General features: G+C 35.5%; 1 protein-coding gene across 1 annotated transcript; it reads right to left on the reverse strand.

Annotated features, from left to right (window-relative positions):
* Positions 1–9106: 9106 nt before the first annotated feature.
* LOC149170024 (importin subunit alpha-like) lies at positions 9107–17554 on the reverse strand. Its single transcript, XM_089425429.1, has 11 exons — positions 17270–17554; positions 16783–16873; positions 16564–16652; positions 16152–16283; positions 15834–16019; positions 15542–15705; positions 15187–15265; positions 14867–14998; positions 14637–14764; positions 14266–14541; positions 9107–9239 (listed from the first exon to the last, which is right to left on the reverse strand). Exons 1-11 carry the CDS (start codon positions 17552–17554, stop codon positions 9107–9109), a joined length of 1695 nt encoding a protein of 564 aa, XP_089281555.1.
* Between the last annotated feature and the right edge of the window lie 1285 nt (positions 17555–18839).

The raw sequence follows: 18839 nt of genomic DNA on the forward strand, positions 1-18839 counted from the left end.
GAGAGCTACATTGAACAATATTCTTAAGATACAGATTTTAAAGATGTATATACAACTTTAAGTCAAGGAAAACGAGTAGAAGAATTGGATTATCACATTAAATACCAACTCTTTTATCATTGTGGGAAGCTATGCATTCCACAAACTGAACGAGTAAATATAATACGAGAAGCACACACTTCTCTAATATCAGGTCACTTTGGGTAAGTAAAACAGTTGCACAACTAAAAAGATCTTACTATTGGCCAAAAATTAATGAGACAGTTTCTAGATATGTAAGAGGGTGTACCATATGTGCTAAAAGAAAGCCCACCAATAGAAAACTAGGCTTGTGCACTCCACTACCAGTTCCTTCTCATCCTTGAGAAAGTATTTCCATGGACTTTGTTGTAGGATTGCCCAAATCTAAGAAAGGTCATGACTATTTATATGTTGTTGTGGATAGGTTCAACAAAATGTGTATTTTGATACCTTGTAATAAACAGATTACAACTGAACAAACTGCAAAGTTGTCCTTTCAGCATGTATGGGTTCATTTTGGATTACCCACTTCCATTGTATCTGATCGAGACACCCGATTTGTTGGGAAGTTTTGGTCGAGTCTATGGGAACTGATGGACACCAAACTGAAGAAAATCACAACCTTTCATCCGCAAATAGATGGCCATACAGAAGTAGTCAACAGGACAGTGATCCAGTTGCTCAAAGGCTATTGCAGCAAGCATCCAAAATTTTGGGATGAACATTTGTGTTATGTGCAGCATGCTTACAACTGAGAAAAACATTCTTCTACACAAAGATCTCCTTTTGAGACCTGTTTTGGTTTCACACCAAGGTCTCCCTTGGATTTTTTCTTTGGTAAAGACATAGCAGTTGATCGATATAGTGATGTGGACAAGGCAACAAGGTTCATTGAACAAATCTAAGAGATTCACCAGGCAGTACAGGAACAGCTGGAAAAGAGCCAAGCCAAATACAAGGCAAGGCAAGGCATGACAAGCATCGGATGGAGCATAGTTTCCAAGTTGGTGATCAAGTCTGGTTGTATATCAACAAAGACAGAATGCAAGGTGAAGGTAAAAAGCTAAAGCCAATAAGGTATGGAACTTTCAAGATACTTGAGAAATTTGGTGAGAATGCTTTTCGCCTTGATTTACCAGCTTGCATGCACACCTACCGAGTCGTTAATGCAGACAACTTGAGACTATTTGAACAATCTCTAATTGAAGATCCCAAAGAGCAGATTCAATTACCTTCTATTGATGATCTGTTACCTAAATATCTCAACAAATTGCAGGAAGACATAGCTTTGGATAGGAAGGTGAGGACGACACGCAGGGGAGATGTTGAGTACCTCAGGATTGGACTCAAGGGTTCAGAGCCAAGCAGTGCAAAATGGATAGAGATTGGACAAGTGAGGCAGCTATACCCTCACTTAGTCAATGCTTGAAAACCAACTTTTGATGGTCCAAAATCTTTTTCAGTGGGAAGGCTGTGATCTGAATTGGATCCTTAAACACTCTTAAAGTTCCCTAAACTCTATAAAACTCATACCAAAGTTTCAAAGTATTGAGGTTGAGATTTAGTAAGGGGAAACTGTGTACTCTAGAGACTTGGGGAATCCAATTACAATCCTACTGATCATCATCTATTAAAGTGAGACTCAAATTGAGCTCCTTATTGTAAAAACTCTAGTTTAAGACACAATAGAAAGGCCACCACTAAAGGCTAGACCAGGAGACGTAGCCCAGGAGGATTGGGTGAACTCCTTATTAAATTTTTTGCGTTTATGTGTTTGCTTACTATGTTCTCTTACTATTTTAGTGTCTGTGTATTTCACAATCTTATCGATTCGTTGCATAAAATAACATAGGCACACACTAGCACTTGAGTCTATAATACCTTCATTATTTCTCTACGGTCATTTACGGGTGATTTCAGATCAAAAATGGAAGAAGTTGGATCAGAAGGAAAAAAACACAATACCATTGTGTGTATCAGATTTATTATTGTTGAATGTATCACGGAAGCTACGACAAAGGCTTTGTGGGACAAGTTAGGGAATTTTTACCAATCTATGTCTCTGGTGAATAAACTATTCCTACAAAAAAGATGTATAACCCGAGGACAAAAGATGGAGACTCGGTGACAGAGAATCTGAACGCATTTAATACTCTGGTAAGCCATTTATAATTTTTTGATATTAAAATTTCAGATGAAGATAAGTGCATTATTTTGTTGTGTTCTCTACTAGATTCATGGGATAGTCTCGTTGTTGCAATATGTAACAATGAAACTTCCTTGCAACTTGATGTAATAGTCTCATCCTTGCTGACAGAGGAGATGAGATGGAAAAATATGGAGAGTCGAAATGGTGATGCCTTGTATGTATGAGGTCAGTCCTAGAATAGAAACGAAAATAAGTCCTTGAGTGGGAGATCTAAATCTAGAGGGAGATATAAATCTCCAGGAAAACCTATAAAGGTGTGCAGGAAATGCGAAAAGGAAGGGCACGACAAAAGGTGTTGTAAATCTAAAGCTCCTGAGAAATGAAAGGGATCTGACGATGCTCCTTCTGCAGAGGTGAAGACCACCTCAGATGAAGGTGGGGATGCATACTTGGATTCTTCTTCAAGTACACATGGAGATCATGAGGCCTGGTTGATTGACTCAGGTGCATCCTTTCACTTCACTCCCCATAGAGAGTGGTTCTATGAGTATGAGAAATATGATGGTGGTAATGTATTCTTAGGGGATGATAAGAAGGCTAGAATCATTGGTTGTAGAATAGTCAAGTTGAAGTTACAAGGTGGAAGGATTAGAAAACTTCCGGGTGTTCTGCATATTCCTGCATAAGACAAAAATCTGATTTCTATAAGCAAGCTGGATGATGCAAGTGTATAAAAAGTATTTGAGAAAGATACAGGTCTGCAAGATGGTTCGGGGAGCAGTCATATTGATGTTGGGAGTTCGGATTGGAACTCTGTACAAGATATAAGGTAGCACTGTTATTGATGGGTGCAACAGTTTTGTGGTTCCTAAAAGTGGAGCAGAAAATCTAGTGGTCTCTAGAAAAAAGACCATGCTATGGAATTAAAGGCTTGGAAATATTACAGAGAAGGCCCTTCAAATGCCTCATGGTAAAGGTATGATAGAAGGTATGTCTAATAGATCTCTAGATTTTTATTTTTGTGAAAATTGTGTATACGGGAAGCAAAATCAGGTGAGTTTCCCCTCTGGTGGTAAGAGCGCGAAACAAATATTAGAGCTTTTTCACAATGATGTGTATGGACTTGTGTTGGTTCCATCAATGGGTAAGTCTATCTACTATGTATCATTTATAGATGACTTCTCAAGGAATACATGGATATATTTCCTCAAGAAGAAATCTGAAGTCTTTAATAGGTTTTGTTAGGTTCCTATACCAATAGGAGTCATAATTTTGAATGACTAAGGTTAAGCCTTGTAATATTGTACATACCTTTGCTTTCTGCAAATGTTTTCCATATTAGATAATTAAAAAATGTAAAGAGGGTATATCCTAAAAGAAAAATCAAAGGACAAAAAGAATGAAAAGGGTCAAAAAATGAAGATATATGAACCCCAAAAAACAAAAAGAGACCATGAATGTGTGCAAGTCAAAATGGCACTACTATTTACTTTATGCATAATAATGATTGTGTGCATATTGCTATTCATGCCACAATCCATGGTAATAAAACTATTTAATCTTGATTATACCATGCTTTGAATTTTATGTTTATAGTTAGGGAATAAAATCTGACCAAATAGTTTAATCTTGGAAAATCATTACATAGGTAGAGAAAAATAAAAGGAGCTCATCAGTTTAATCTGAGCCCTTGGATGATATAGGGTTAGAATTAGATAGTATACTTTGTAAAATAAAAGGATTGATAAGGGTTTGCTAGCCTAAATGCACCCAAATAAAATGAAGAAAAAATGATAAGGTGAGTAAATGGGTAAGTAGAAGAAAGGTTGCAGAAATATCAAGTGATTACACAAAAGCACTTATGTCATGTCTAAATACATCTCTCAAATGTGCATAAGCAGTCAACAAAGCAAGGAAAGTGGTTTACAACTTGGTTTATTTTAAGATCCCCTCAGTCATTTCACCCCTCTACTTACTAATTTCCCATAAATAAGTTCTAAGTACTTAAATCCTTTAAGTGAAAGAGGCTTAGAGCATTTCTCTGACTTTTGGTGGGACCGGACCCTCAACTTAATGACTTGTGGACACAAGTGCTAGAATCCCCTTCATAAAATCCATTCCCCCTTCATTTCCCTAATAAAACCCCCTTTTTCTATGGTTAAACTCTTTGTCCTAGGAAAGGTAAAAACCTCCATGTATAATCTATTTTATTCCTAAAACCCACAAAATAATTTTATCCTAAGTATTAAGTGTATGTAAAGCGCGCAAATATTTCATGTTACATTATGCTTAAGGGACATTACCCACTCTGGTCATTCACTTCATATTAATTTTTAATTTTATTATATAAATCTCCAAAGTTCCATTATCCCGTATTAATTAATTCCTTTATATAAATAACCCAACCCCTAGTTTAGTTATAAACTATACACCTTACCCTATATCGTGACAAAATTTATTAATCTCGGTATTTAACCCTGCCCAATAGCCTAATCCTATCATTAAGCAACACCCAATCTGCTAATCCAATGATTAAATCCTAAAATAATCCCATACCGCCAAAGATTAAAGACATGCCCCCCTTGAAAGCCTTTTACCATATCAACCAAACCCCATCGCTGACCTTTAACCACTCGATAAAGCAGTTTTACCCAACCCCCTTACTGCTACATGTTGTGCTCTAAACCATATCGGATGAACCCTCCTGAAAACTGCCCACACCACAAAAGTGGTGCGATTGCCAAGAAAAACGGCTTCCCTACTTAACCGAAAAAACCACCAACTTTTCATTCATAAATAAACCCACAAAAAATAATTGTTTTTCTATAAAAGGCCGAGAAGCCCTCTTTTCTCCATTTTTACTCATTTTTATCTGTAAACTCTGAAAACCTTTGCGACTCCTGCAAACACTGAACTTGCCAACAGACCTCCAAATTTGCTCCAGAAGACACTGCAGACAACCCAACTGACCTCTCAGCCCGTACCATAACCATACAAACCTCTGCAGCTGCCATGGTCCATCAACTTGAAGCCAATTCACCCAATTCCATGGATTTCACCATAGAATACCACTCCCTGTTCAAAATTGGAAAATGTTCAGCTTGTCAAGTATTTTCATTAAGTAAAATTAATTGAAAAATAGCTTAAATTTGAAAAACTGTAGCCAAACCCTCTGATAGTTTACAATTTCCATTTAAAACCTTTGAATAAACCCCTAGCACCTAATTAAAATCCACAAGACATGAATAATGGTTGCCCCTATTTTCTTGGACCTTAGACCTATCACAACTCCCCTTTTGAACCTCAACCACATTCCCTTAACTAACAAGGACTTCCAAATTAAGGATACATCTACCTAGGGCCACCTAATTAAAATCCATTGTCTAAGTAGGGACAGATACCTCAACCATGCTGATGATATTGGCCTTTTGGAGTCAAATTTTCCCAAACAACAATTTCACCAATTACATATCTTCCGAGAAATTGTTCATATGTGCCATGCATGCTACATCCCTAGCCATAGAGCCATAATGTCTCATGACCAAAAGGTGTTGTTTACTATCACAGCTGAATCCATAAATGAAATGTTACAACTCCAACTAGGACCAAACCTGACTCCACTCTCAATTGGAGATTTGTTATATTAATATTCCAAATTAATTCCCTCTAGACTGGCCCAATTATTCCAAGATTTCATTTTTTAGGAGTAGTACATTCCTAAAAATCCCCCCATATCTTTATGCCATGTTCTCTGAATGGGGCAAACAAATCATCACCATGATATCATATGTCCTAGGATACTCTGCTGATGAATTTGTTGATGAACTTGTCCTAGTTATCATGTCAATATATACCCCAGGACAGCCTCTTGCTATTGTGTGCAATATGCTGAGTTCATAGCTGAGAGAATGTATTTACAGTTCACCAAGATGAACAATGAAAGAGTGTTCAAATACTCGTCCGTCCTCTACCATATGTTCTTATATTATCAGCTAGACAAATTTACTTTTCCCCTCTAGAAGCTGGATACCAAAGGCCAGCCTAGGTCTATCATTTTTTGGACCCCATTGTTTCATAAGTATGACTCACCATATACCTATTCAAATTTCATAGATTCTTTTGTTCATCCAGTCATGACTATGCTGAAAGGAAGCCCTCCACCAAGGATAAGTCTAGAGATCAAAAGGGTCCTTTAGTTGTCTAAACAAAGCAAAGTGGAAGATTGGTACCTTTACCAAAACCACACAGAGATAAGGATTTATGGTTTCCATCTTACACCATATAAACTACCCAAATAGCTCCCCATGAGGTTATTTTCTCTAGAGTACTACAGAAAAATAATGAACTCCAATGAGATCAATTTTGTCTCAACCAAGAATAGATCACAATTCAAAGTAAAATACTAGTTAGGCCCCTTCATCTACAATTCTAGAGAAGTAGGGAAGGAAGCATACCAAATTTTGTAGCAAATTAAGTTCCAACAAAGATTCATGTGGAGGTATGACCCTCAAGAATTTATGACCAGATTAAGAAAGAAGGCCAAGTTGGGACCTTATATCCACCACCCCATACCGGAGATAGAAAGATATGCAAATCAATCTGAGTGGGTGGAAAACACTCTTGTAGATAGAGACAGTACAAAGGTAGATGTAGAGAATGCCTTATGTGACGTAGAAAGACAGATTGATGAGATCTCATTTCTATATGTACCTGAACAACAAGAGCCAACCATGAGCACCCCTCCTATCATGCAGACTCCTCAGAATGAGGAAAATAACCCCAAAAGGACCAGGGAGGAACCCTCAAGTTCAGGAATGGGGACATCAAATATACAGTATGAGACCAATCAGAGAAAAAGGCCTAGGATAAATCTTGTTTCAGAGCAGGGAGACATAGAAGGCTGAGTAGCAATAACTAATACTAATTTGGAGAGAAGTAAAGGCCCACCTCTATCTGAAGAAACACAGGGGCCCTCCACATCGTAGACCTGGATTTTGGAAAGACAGCTAAGTGTAGAAGTATCTGCATTCAGTAAGCCTGCTGATAAGGATAAGGATATAAAATACAGATATAAAGAGATCAAAATGAGAAATGAGAAGCTCAAAGCTCAGACATGTGCTTAATATCTAAAAATCACTCCCACAAATCAAACAAGGTTGAAGTAAGCTTTTGAAGTCAAGGAGGAAAATCTTCAAATGTCCTTTATCACACTTACAACACAGCAGCCCAAGACAACATCAGACTTCAAGAGGTTTGACTTTGAAGTATTGACAAGGGATATTCATCCCATAAACCAAATAGAACTGCATAAACAGGTTCGAGAGATGATATACTCCACCCTTACTAGTAAAGCCATAGCTACCCATCTGCTACAAAGTTCATTGACCAACATCTTGACACAGTTTCAGTTGGAGAAGGCCTCCTCACAAGCCAAAGATACCTGGATTAAGTCTTTAGAAGACTTAGTTATTGAGTTGGGACATGACCCCAAAGATACTAAAGCTATAAAGCAACTCATAAAGAAGAAAAACAATGATATTGCTGCACTTAAGAAGAAATTAAAAATACCCCAGTTGCAACATCCTCAAACATAGGAGGTCTTAGAAAGCCAAACCAAACACGAACTGTTGATGGAATTGGTCTTAAAGCTTAATGATCAATTAAGGGAGATAGAGAAGGAATTAGACACTTTAATTCAATTGAAGCAAAGTGATATTGCCACTACATCGGTAAATGTCATCCCAACAGTATCTACAGCAGTCCCTTCCACACTAGCAGCTTCACTAGCACCTACAACTTCGCCTACCATAGCTTTGCAAGTTATAGTAGAATCTACATCAATATCAGATACATTAGGAGAAGAGGCAAACAAATTAATTAGAGCCATGAATGAAATGTCTATTCAAGCTACAAAAATGAACAAACTAAGAGAAAAGGTGGCAAGTTTAGAAACTAACTACAAACTTGCGCAAATTATGCAAAAGGAAGAGGAACAAAAGGCCAATAGAATGAGTGAAAGAGTCAAAGCTATGGAGAAAGACCTAACATTGGATAAATCCCTTGGAAAAGCCAAGGAACTATTATGGGCAAATATCATTGACTCTGTCAAGGATATTTGGCCATCTATTCAAGTTATTTTTGAGGATACAGAATTAATAAAGATAGCTACATAAGCTATCCAAAAGGCCATGGAGGAATTAGGAAACATGCATAAGGATTCCAATAGACTCATCCACTTCCTTAACAGTAAAAACAAGTATGAGCTTCATGAGCTGGATATAGAAGACAAAATTGAAACCATTTTGGAAATAAGGAAGGTCCTTTTCAAGAGAAAACCTAATGCTAAACATGGAAGAAAAGTGCGAGAACATGCAGGTAGCCATTGATAGATTCATAGCTTTGTTCCCAATTTTGAGGGAGAAAGGATTGACCAGTCCATTGGTCATTAATGAAAAACTTATGACACAACATGACTATGATAAGAGACTCAAGCAATTGGCTAAAGAGCAAGTTAGCACTTCAGCGATAAAAGCTCTGCCAACAGGCAAAGTTTTGTATAATACATTTGAGAACTTGTTTTTTCTCCAGCACGCGATAAACATACATTATGAAGATCAAAACTAGTTACAATTACAACACTCCCTCTGAATTAGGGAGGTGTTCATAATAAGTCATGAATATATTATCAAGTTGAATACTTCTATAAGAAAGGATCCAAATTAATAAGCATCATTATCAACATCAACATGATTGGAATTGTCAATTTACCAAGGCCTTGAATGTAAACTCTATTTCTCCAGTACATCAGACCACAATGCTACAAGGCATTTAATAGGACACCACACAACTACCTCTCTGAGGCACATACTCCACCTAGGTTCCCCAGAGTATGTCCTCCACAAGACCATTTCCTAATTCAAGTCATAGTACTGGGCATTAGGAAATATCAATCCACCGGACCATTCTTTTACTATGTAAATGTACTTGACTTAGGGAATTAATCTTAATCGGCCACAACACATGACACAACAATGTTAGTCCATGATGCTTATCCAAACTACCATTCTCCCTATCCTGGCCCATGTAATTGAATTAGGGTTTTAATCCTAATTAGTCACAGTACATGACACAGGGAGAAACTAAGTGTCCATCCTCACTCCCTCTCAATCGAAGAGGAGTTATCCCCAAGTCCAAGATTTTCTCAGAAATATTCAAGCTTTCCTTTCATAAGATACCTATTTATCCATGGAGATAATTTATATATTTTCAGCACCCATCAACTCCATGCCTTGAATAGTGTTACTTCATCATAGTTTGTTTCGACCTACTAAGAAAAAATGAGTTCTCATAGTGCATTAGATATTTTATTTCATATACGCCAAGTATTACATATTTTATTTTATTTTCATATTCCATAATGTATTACACTCGAATTTGGCACGCCATCAAATAGTGCATTAGATATTTTATGGAGCCAAATTTCTTAACTACACAAACTTTCATATTCTACCTCTACAATACTTAGTGCAATATAACCTTGCTTCATTCTTTTCCAAGAAATCATACTACATCCCAAGAAGAAACAACCATTAGTAACATTTTCTCATCATTAACATTATTAGTCTAATCAATGTAACCTTGAATCAAATGCATTAGGGAACCAATCATCTATGGTACAATCAAATCTCTTGCAAAAATAGGTATGCAATCCTTTAATCAAACTTGGAGGATCTTTTAAAAGATTAGGTTTCTACCAAAACTCAAGTCCCAAGCATTAGTGCCTCAAACCAAGATCCTTTATGTCAATGTTTTTTTCTAGCTCCCTCTTAAATTGAAATTATTTTCATTAGTCAACATCTATATAACATATTAGGATTAGTAACTCATTTTATACAACTTTGATATACAAGTTGGAATTAGCTTCATTTTTCACGGAACTAGACTTTGTCGAGAGTACCATATAACATTCTCTTTAATATGCAATCACGAGGTTATTTTCCATGGACCTCAAACTCTAGAAGTTGGAGGAAATGTTTCATCAAATTTCAACTCCTTTTGGCTAGAAGAATCTCCATAACCTTTGTTTTAAATTTCTATCTTGTTTTATTTTTACTTAAAAAATGAACCATTGATTTAGAGATAGACTTCTTAACACATTTTTTTTCTCTTCTTATACAAAAGCCTTGGTTTCCCTCATTATATACATCTAATAATGAATTATTTAAAAGAAATGTTAGCTTCTTTTGGATCTTCATGAAGAGATTGTTTTATTTTCTTGGAGACACAAGAGTTTCTACCAAGTGGGAGAATGCTTATAGTATGTAACCACTTACATCAATCAATAGATATTTCTACTAGACCTTTCTTCCCATAAGAAAATATAATCTTCATAATATTCATTCTTTCTATAAATGGCCAAGAGATCCCTCTTAATTTCAATTTCCTTGAACTAATATAGATAAACTTCCATTTATGAATCCCAAATATACTAGCATTCATAGGTCACATAACTATTTTTCCATTGATAAGTTATACTCTAATAATCGATTTATAAAAACAAAATGGAATTAAAATTTTACTTAAAACCTATTAGAAGAGTGGATGAAGGATTATTAATATGTACACCTGCCATGTTCCTCATTCACTTTAATAGTAGATATCCTTGTTATTTTCATCCTTGGGTTTCTTTGGAGTTTCTTCATCTTCAATTGTTGATGCTTCATGTCTTTACTTCCTCTTATTTTTCTTAGGTTTCTTAGGAAAAAATTTCTTGTAGTGCCCAAATTCATGACATCCATAGCATGGGGCTTTGGACATATATGTATTTCCTTCAGATTTGTTACCAACATTTTTGTTTTCATATCCAAATTTCTTCTTTCCAAACTTCCTCCTTGATCCACTTGCAAAATCTTAAGAATATTCATTACAAGGTTGAGTATTTATTTTAGCCTTCAGTCTTAATTCCTCTAAAGTGCAAGCATTCAATAACTTCTCGAAAGTAGGATTTTCATTTCTAGCATAAATGCCTCTAGCAAAACCATCTAAAGTTTCAAGTAAAGCATTGATTACAGTGGTGATCAATTCAGAATCAGATATAGTTTCACCAACTTCTTGAAGTTGATATCTAATTTTAGATATATTCATAAAATATGAAGCCACGATGTCATCATTTTTAATCCTTTTTCCATAGAGTTGACTCATCAAAGATATCTTATGACCTATGGTGTTGATATAGTACAATCTCACCAAAGTATCATAAAATTCCTTGGTTGTTGATAGTTTTGAAACAAAAGTAATGAGGTGGTATTAAATGGATTCAAAGAGAATAATTTGAGCTATTATTTCACCCTTATTATACTTGGCTATTTCTTGAGCATTGTTTTTATCTAGTGGTGGAATGTTTCCTTCAACAAATTGCATGAATTCATTTTTTATAAGAACTATATCAATCCTCTTCTTCAAAGCTTTGAAATTAAATGCACCTTCAAGCTTGTTTCCCTCTTTGCTGATAGATTCCATTTGATCATAGGTATTAGACATAGAGAATAGAAGATTATTTACTTGGAAGTGAGAAATTCTACAAGTTTTTCTTCAGTCAAGACAACAAGGTGTGATCTTCTAGCTTCCTTTCTTTACCAAAGATCTGATACCATGTTGACAAACCAAGTGTAATAGAAACACGCACTTAATTTCTCTTCCTTGATAATTACTTGTGAAAATTATATGTCTTGTTATTTCTTATTATGTCATCTTCATCAATAAATTATACATTTTTTTAATCAGTTACAGAAATAGAGACCATAATGAGACAAGGAACACCAAAACTTAAGTCAATGGCCATGGAAAAACCCACAAGTGGAAAAAACTAAAAAACCCTTTCTTAATAGAATTAGATCAAATTGAGAGATATCCAAGCCAAGAACCAATACCAAAATTCCACCAATATACCAAGTCAAACCATCCTCCAAGTCAGCTCTAAAGACAAAGTAACACTAGTCAAACTTTCTTGTAAATTGGTCAAACTTCAAAATTTCGGACCTGCAACTAGGGCCAAATTTCTACTTGTAATTACCTTAGAAAAATTTGTCCTTTTCACAGAGAGACATTCCTTCACATGTGCAAGTTGTAGTATTCAAATATATGGTTAGCAGTGGGAATATTCTTCTTGTTTTGATTTTCCATCTCTCTCCTTTGATTCAGCTTCTTCTGTTTTTCACTTGCTTCAAAAAATAATTCTTGTGATGATGAGTGAGTGAGATCCAAGGAGGTCAAACTTGCCTTTTATATATAGTTATGCAAGAGGGTCAAATAGTTGCCACTTGGAGGGCTAGGCCGACTTGTTCAAGGAGAGCCAACTTCGTCATCTTATGGAATTATGACTCAAAATAAAATTAAAATTCTATTTCTTTTAAATATCAAAATGGGACATGACACATAAATTTTATTTGACTCAAAAATAAATTCTTTTTCACTATAGCATGAAGAACATTCTTAACAAATTATAATAAATACATCAATGTTAAATATGCATTGTGAATACTAAACCTAGTTACATTTTCAACAGAAGGACCCCTTATGCTTTCAAAACTTTATATATGCACTTTCTAGGGTACATCAATATGTAGAATAAATCAAGAGAAATTGGCCTGGCTGGTATGGGGTTAGATTAAGATTCCCACGTATTTGGATTATTTTCTAAGTGTCGATGTGCATATGAGGTAAATGGTAAATTTTTGGAAATGGAGTTAGTTTTTTTTTTCTTTTTTTTGGTTTTGTTTCACAGACACCCTGGTCAAGAGGTGGCACTACGTCCACTGAAAATCTAAGCTGATCGACCCTAAAGGGAATCTAGCCCCGCAGCCCACTAGCTAGGCCTGACCCCAAGGGCTTCGGGGAGAATGGACCTTATGACCTCTCGATGGTGAGGCACTGATTTTGGACCAATTGAGATAACCCTTAGGGCTACGGAAATGGAGTTAGTTATTTCTTTAGGGTACAAAGATCTTGTTGAACTTTAGGCCCACTAGCTACATCATTAAACTTTATAGCCTTAGTGGGTCTTCCCTAAGGGCCTCAAAGGAAGTTTTCAGATGGGGACATTTTTTTTCATTTCTTCAAGCTCATTGGCTACCTCACTGAGGTTTTTAGCTAATGAGCCTACCTCAAGTGCGTGAAAGGAGGTTTTCACTTAAGGTTTCTCTCTCTCTCTCTCTATTTTCTCTTTTTCTTTTTTTTTTCTAATTCTATCCTACTCTACTTGAAAAGAAAAATCAAGTGTAGGAATACTTTCAATGGAGCCATAGCATAACATAATCATAGATAAACTTTTATGTAGGTTTGAAAGATATGCTTAAATATATGCTAGAATAAGAGAGACTTTATTGCGATGATGCCAAACATTGATGAAAAAAGTGGTGTTCCAACTTAATTCTTGTATCAAACTAAAGTTCAATATAGTTATGATTCCCTTAATTCACATGCTCATTTGGATCCATTTGTGTCTTCTTCTACCTTGACATTCAAATCTTCTACTATTTGTTGATTAACCTATTTAACACATAAAGGACATGACAATATGCATAGTATATATTCCTTCATCTGAGGTTCTAATGGTTGTTATCCATTAAATGTGGATCATGATTCTTTAGTCTCGTCTAGATGATGTTCTTTAATGATAGCAAGAGAATCATTTTTTTGCAATACTCTTCCTGATATAAGATGAATATTATTTAGATCAATTGGAGTTCTTTGGAAATTTATGCCTCAATATTGTAATTGGGTTGAGTTGCTTTATTTTTTGGGTTAGAAAATGGTTCTGTAGGGAGTTGAGTGGGAGTGGATCTTTGACACATTAGCAACAATATACAAGGGGATTGTCACTCTTTCTGCATGAAATTATTTAAAACCATTGGGTGGATATCCTGACTGCTTTTAGTAACACTTTATACAAAATTTCTTACGATATACACATAATAAATACAATATAAAAGGGGATTATCCCAATTTCTACATGAAATTAAAACCACAAGGTGAATATCCTGACTGCTTGCTGTAAGAAGAACCAACAGCAGTCTCAAGATCTTGGAAATACATACTCATCTTCCTCGGCAAAATAATTCTCAAGGATCATAAGTGCTGTTTCGTAGACCTCTATGTTTTGATAAGACAGCAAGCCCTCAATCTTATCCAAGCCATCAGCATCTTCAATTAGGCACACATATACATTAATATCTGTGATGCCCGCAATTTTATAAGCCTCGCCAAGTCGCAATATGTTTTCTAGACCTTCTAGGCAGACAGTTATAGTCCTTGGATCGGAGCACTCTAGAAGATCACAAAGTGGTTGTATGCAACCTTGATTAACAACGTATCTGTAAAAGTAGAAGAAGTCATGTCATCGACCTAGCATCATCAAAAAAAAATGAATGCAGAAAACTAGTCATGCAAAGAAAGAAAAGCTTCATACTTTATCTGTTCGTCACTTCCAATGGACGTTGCATTTGAAACTGCCCATGCTGCCTCTTTCTTTATACTGAATTCTGCATTTGCTAGCAAGGATAAAAGTGGGGGAAATATTTGGGCATTGATCACAGCCTGCAATGAAAATGGAGTATATTAAAACAAAAAGCTGAAGTTACGTCTTACAAAATATGACACTGGTAGCAAGTAACAATATAAACACTCAGCCATTCCCACCTGAATTTGCTCTTTGGTCCCAGCAGTAATCTTGGAGATTATCCAGCACGCTTCTTTCACTATGGTTTTCTTTGTCTCTTTGGCTGTTAAAAGGTGCAAAATGCGAGGAAGTGCCTGATTTACAATAACAACCTGCACATGACAAAATGTACGATAAAAAGATAAACACTAAAGTAATTTCACCTGTGTTTGAACTTGCAGACTCTTTGCATGGTGGATTCTTGTATCGACTATTAAATCAGATGTCAATATATACAATATAACAAATAAATGTATTATGTAAATTGTTTAGAAGTAGAATGAAGAATGTGGAGTAAGACCTGAGTTTGCACATCATCACCAGTGACAATATTACCAATTGTTTCTAAAGCTGGAATAACAACCAATGATGATTGATGCCTGAAAAACAAACGATTCATTTTAATTCGTTTAGGAGCAAATGGAAATAAACTTTTAATAACAATAATAATAAAGTAAGGTTACAATCAACCATTCTTTGGTTTGGAACCCAAAAGAAATCTACTATATTTTTAAGGCGAAAATCAAATTGGAAACCAACACCATGTGAGATTCCTCGTTTGAATAAAAAACCCTTAACTATTTGACTACTAAAATGTCATAATCCTACTCAAAACTTTATACAAAAATTACATCATTAATGGTTATGGTACTCACGATAAAAGTTCCACCAACTTTGGGCAAATGCCTGCGTCAATTACTGCCTGAACATTCAAAGTGCTGCCATCAGTAAGAAATGCCAGTGCCCAGCAAGCACATGTCAATACGTCATGATCTTCAATATGGATAAGCCACCGCAGTACAGGAAACGCATGTTTGATCTGAAAGTCATGAGCAAAAGCCTCTGAGAAGAAATTAATAATACCAAGCAGTAAGCACTATGAAAAAAAAAAATATCCAGAGTATACACAAACAAAGAAGGAAGAGCGGGACAATTAATTCTGTTTACCTGATCGAACTGAGGCTGGGGTTTTCCACGGCAAAAATTAGAGAGGGTCCATGTAGCATTTCTTAGAAATGAAATTTTGGCATCCCCATTTAACTGAGCAAGCAACTGCAACAATGCTCCGTGCGCCAGTGCAAGATCCGTATACGCTGGAGAGTCTCCAACTATATTTCCCAAAGCCCAAACAGCCTACAACAGTTGAACCCAATGTCACTCTTGTCAATATGATTTTAAAATATCCTATCAAATTAATATCAAACATTTCAAATATGCAGATTATGAGATTGTCTAGTTGGACAAAACATGAATGCAAGATTGTACCTGTTCTCTGACGTTATCATGTGCAGAGCTAAGAAGCTCCAACAATATAGGCAGTGCCCCATGGTCAATCACAACCTTTGTATGCTCAGAGGTTCCCGAGACTATATTTGTCAAAGCCCAAGCTGCTTCGAACTGTATTATCATATATCAAATCAAGCTATCAACCAACCATCACAATATAAACTTAAAATAACAAGTTATCGACCATGACAACAATAATTCTAAAATAGTGGCATCAAATCTTTCAAACTGTGCTTTGCTTTAAGGAGCATCTTCCAGAATATCTATTATGGTGACCAGATTGATTCACCTCTTTCTTGATTATCAAATTCCAGGATATTTGGGGAATCTACAATTAACATAAATTCAAAAACTTTTGATGTCCAAATGAATACTATCAATTTCATCTTACCTGGAGCTGAGGCACATCGCCCCTCAGAATATCGACAAGCAGAGGAATTGCACCGGAATGGATGACTGCATCGATTGGAGTATTACTTTCTGCACAGAAGGAGCATTAGTGAGAGCAGGGAAGAATGGTTGATTGCAATATAGTTACGAAATTTGGTTGTTTCTAACTAGATATGTTGGGTTCATATGGGTTTTAAAAGAAGGAAAGAAAAAATCTGACCAATTGATAACAGATCTCGTATATAAACAACAGCAGCCTCCTTTGCCTTAATATCATCAGAAGCAAGCGCAAAAACAGCCGCTTGCAACTTCTGCAGCAGCACCATCAAACATTTAGCACTACAGATATAAAACCTAAACAACTCATTTCAAAAGTAACATTGCAATTCTATAGTTATAAAGAATTGAATTTAATTTGAGTGTGGTTTTTGGAATTTGACAGATTTTGAATTTAATTTGAGGGCAGATTTTGGAATTTGGCAGATTGTAAGACTTTATTTTTATTTATCAATTTTTGGAATCTGCCATGTAAATATATCAAAATGGAGTCTATCTTCCAAAGAGTAAGTTCACGGATAATAGATTGGTGTTATGAACTACAAAATTGAGGAGATTGTATAGTTTAAAAAAAAATCACAGTTCACCCACTTAATTATATCACAGAATTGAGGAGATTGGATAGTTTAAACCAAAAAATCACAGTTCACCCACTTAATTATATCACAGAACAGATCGTTATAGACCAACTCAGTTAGTGTAAGAGTATTAACCGTTTCATCCAGGGAGATGATTTGATCATCTCCAATGGAGGGCTGAGAATTGGGGGCAGACGAAACACCTTCTCTGCGTTTTTTTAGCAGACTTTCTGCCCGTTTAGACTTGCGAATCTCCACAATGTTTTCCTGCCGCTTGTGACGGGCCTCTACTATATCGACTCCCACCTTGTAACGTTGCTTCCGGGAATCGGCTTTGGAATTGGGCCTCTCGGACATTTTGGCCTCAGGGAATCACGTCTCTCTCAGAACTAATTCAGGGAGATCGTAGGAGTTCTAGTCACAACGACCGCAGAAGCCTCTAATCAAAATCCTCGACTCTATTTTCTCTCAGCGAATATCAGGAGCCTACGATCAAGAAGTACCCTTATTTTTTTACTTAGAAGTACCCTTGGATAACAAGTACCCTTATTTTGCTCATATGGAGGTGCGTCCCTTTAATAGGGCTCATACCTTTTCAATTTGGCGCTCCTCCATAATGTCGGAAGTTGTTCAAAAATATACAACTTTAAATTATCGTGTAAACACTTTTTGTGGAAAGAAATTGATCTTCTTCTCTGGCTTTACAATTTATATTCACTTAAAAGTGTAACATTATTATTTGCTAGACTGAAAGCTAGGTAGAAGAAATCTCAACGATTTTCCATCATTTAAATTTAATTTAATTATATTTAACCTATTATTAATTTTATTTTTCTAAAATTATTTTTTATAAAAGAAATTAACAACTTTCTATGCTAATGTGCCACATTTTTATTTTTTTATACTATCTAATCTAATTGAATTTTTTGGAACTCCAGTGATAATGGTTATAAAAGTAGGAAAAATTGTAATTCTATGGGAATAATGATTTATACTGTGGTTTTATAATTTATAAATTAAGAAAGGGAGAAGTAAAAAAGGAACTAATTTTTTATGAAAATCAAAGATGTCAATTTTATGAGACTCTTTCATTTTCTGAAAACAAATAATAAGTATAGCATCTATTTTTTTTTGGGACGAAATCTCAAAATCTTTGGCTTTTACTCGAGCCTCTGTGAGAAGACATGGTTCCCCAGCTTTTGTGAACGATCTATATCATGGATCTATAATTTAAAAATCATGAAATGGAGAAGTAAAGAAGGGACTAATTCTTTATGAAAATAGGTGTCAAGAGACTGCTTCATATTTCGGATAATAGTTATAGTGTTGGTCTTTATGGAAGAAATCCCGAAATCCTTGATGTTTGCTTGAATATTTTGAGAAGGCAAGGTTCTCCGGGTAGCACTTTTGGACAAATGAGATTAGCCTTTTTGAAATCTTGGTTACTTAATTTTCTACGTCATTTTCCTCTTCTTCCACTAATGGAAATGTCCAATTGTTCATTTTATATTTACTTTTTTTTTAGTGTAAAGAATGATCTCATGCATGTGTACTATAATTTTTATATGTCTTTTAAGATGGAAAATTAAAGACCAAAATGTTGTATTTTCATAATCCAAGACTTGAGTCCAAGTTAATGTTG

The sequence above is a fragment of the Pinus tabuliformis genome, chromosome 4_2 (assembly GCF_031772625.1).
Source record: "Pinus tabuliformis cultivar Carrire ecotype Pingquan chromosome 4_2, CPIR1, whole genome shotgun sequence".
Lineage (NCBI taxonomy): Eukaryota > Viridiplantae > Streptophyta > Pinopsida > Pinales > Pinaceae > Pinus > Pinus tabuliformis.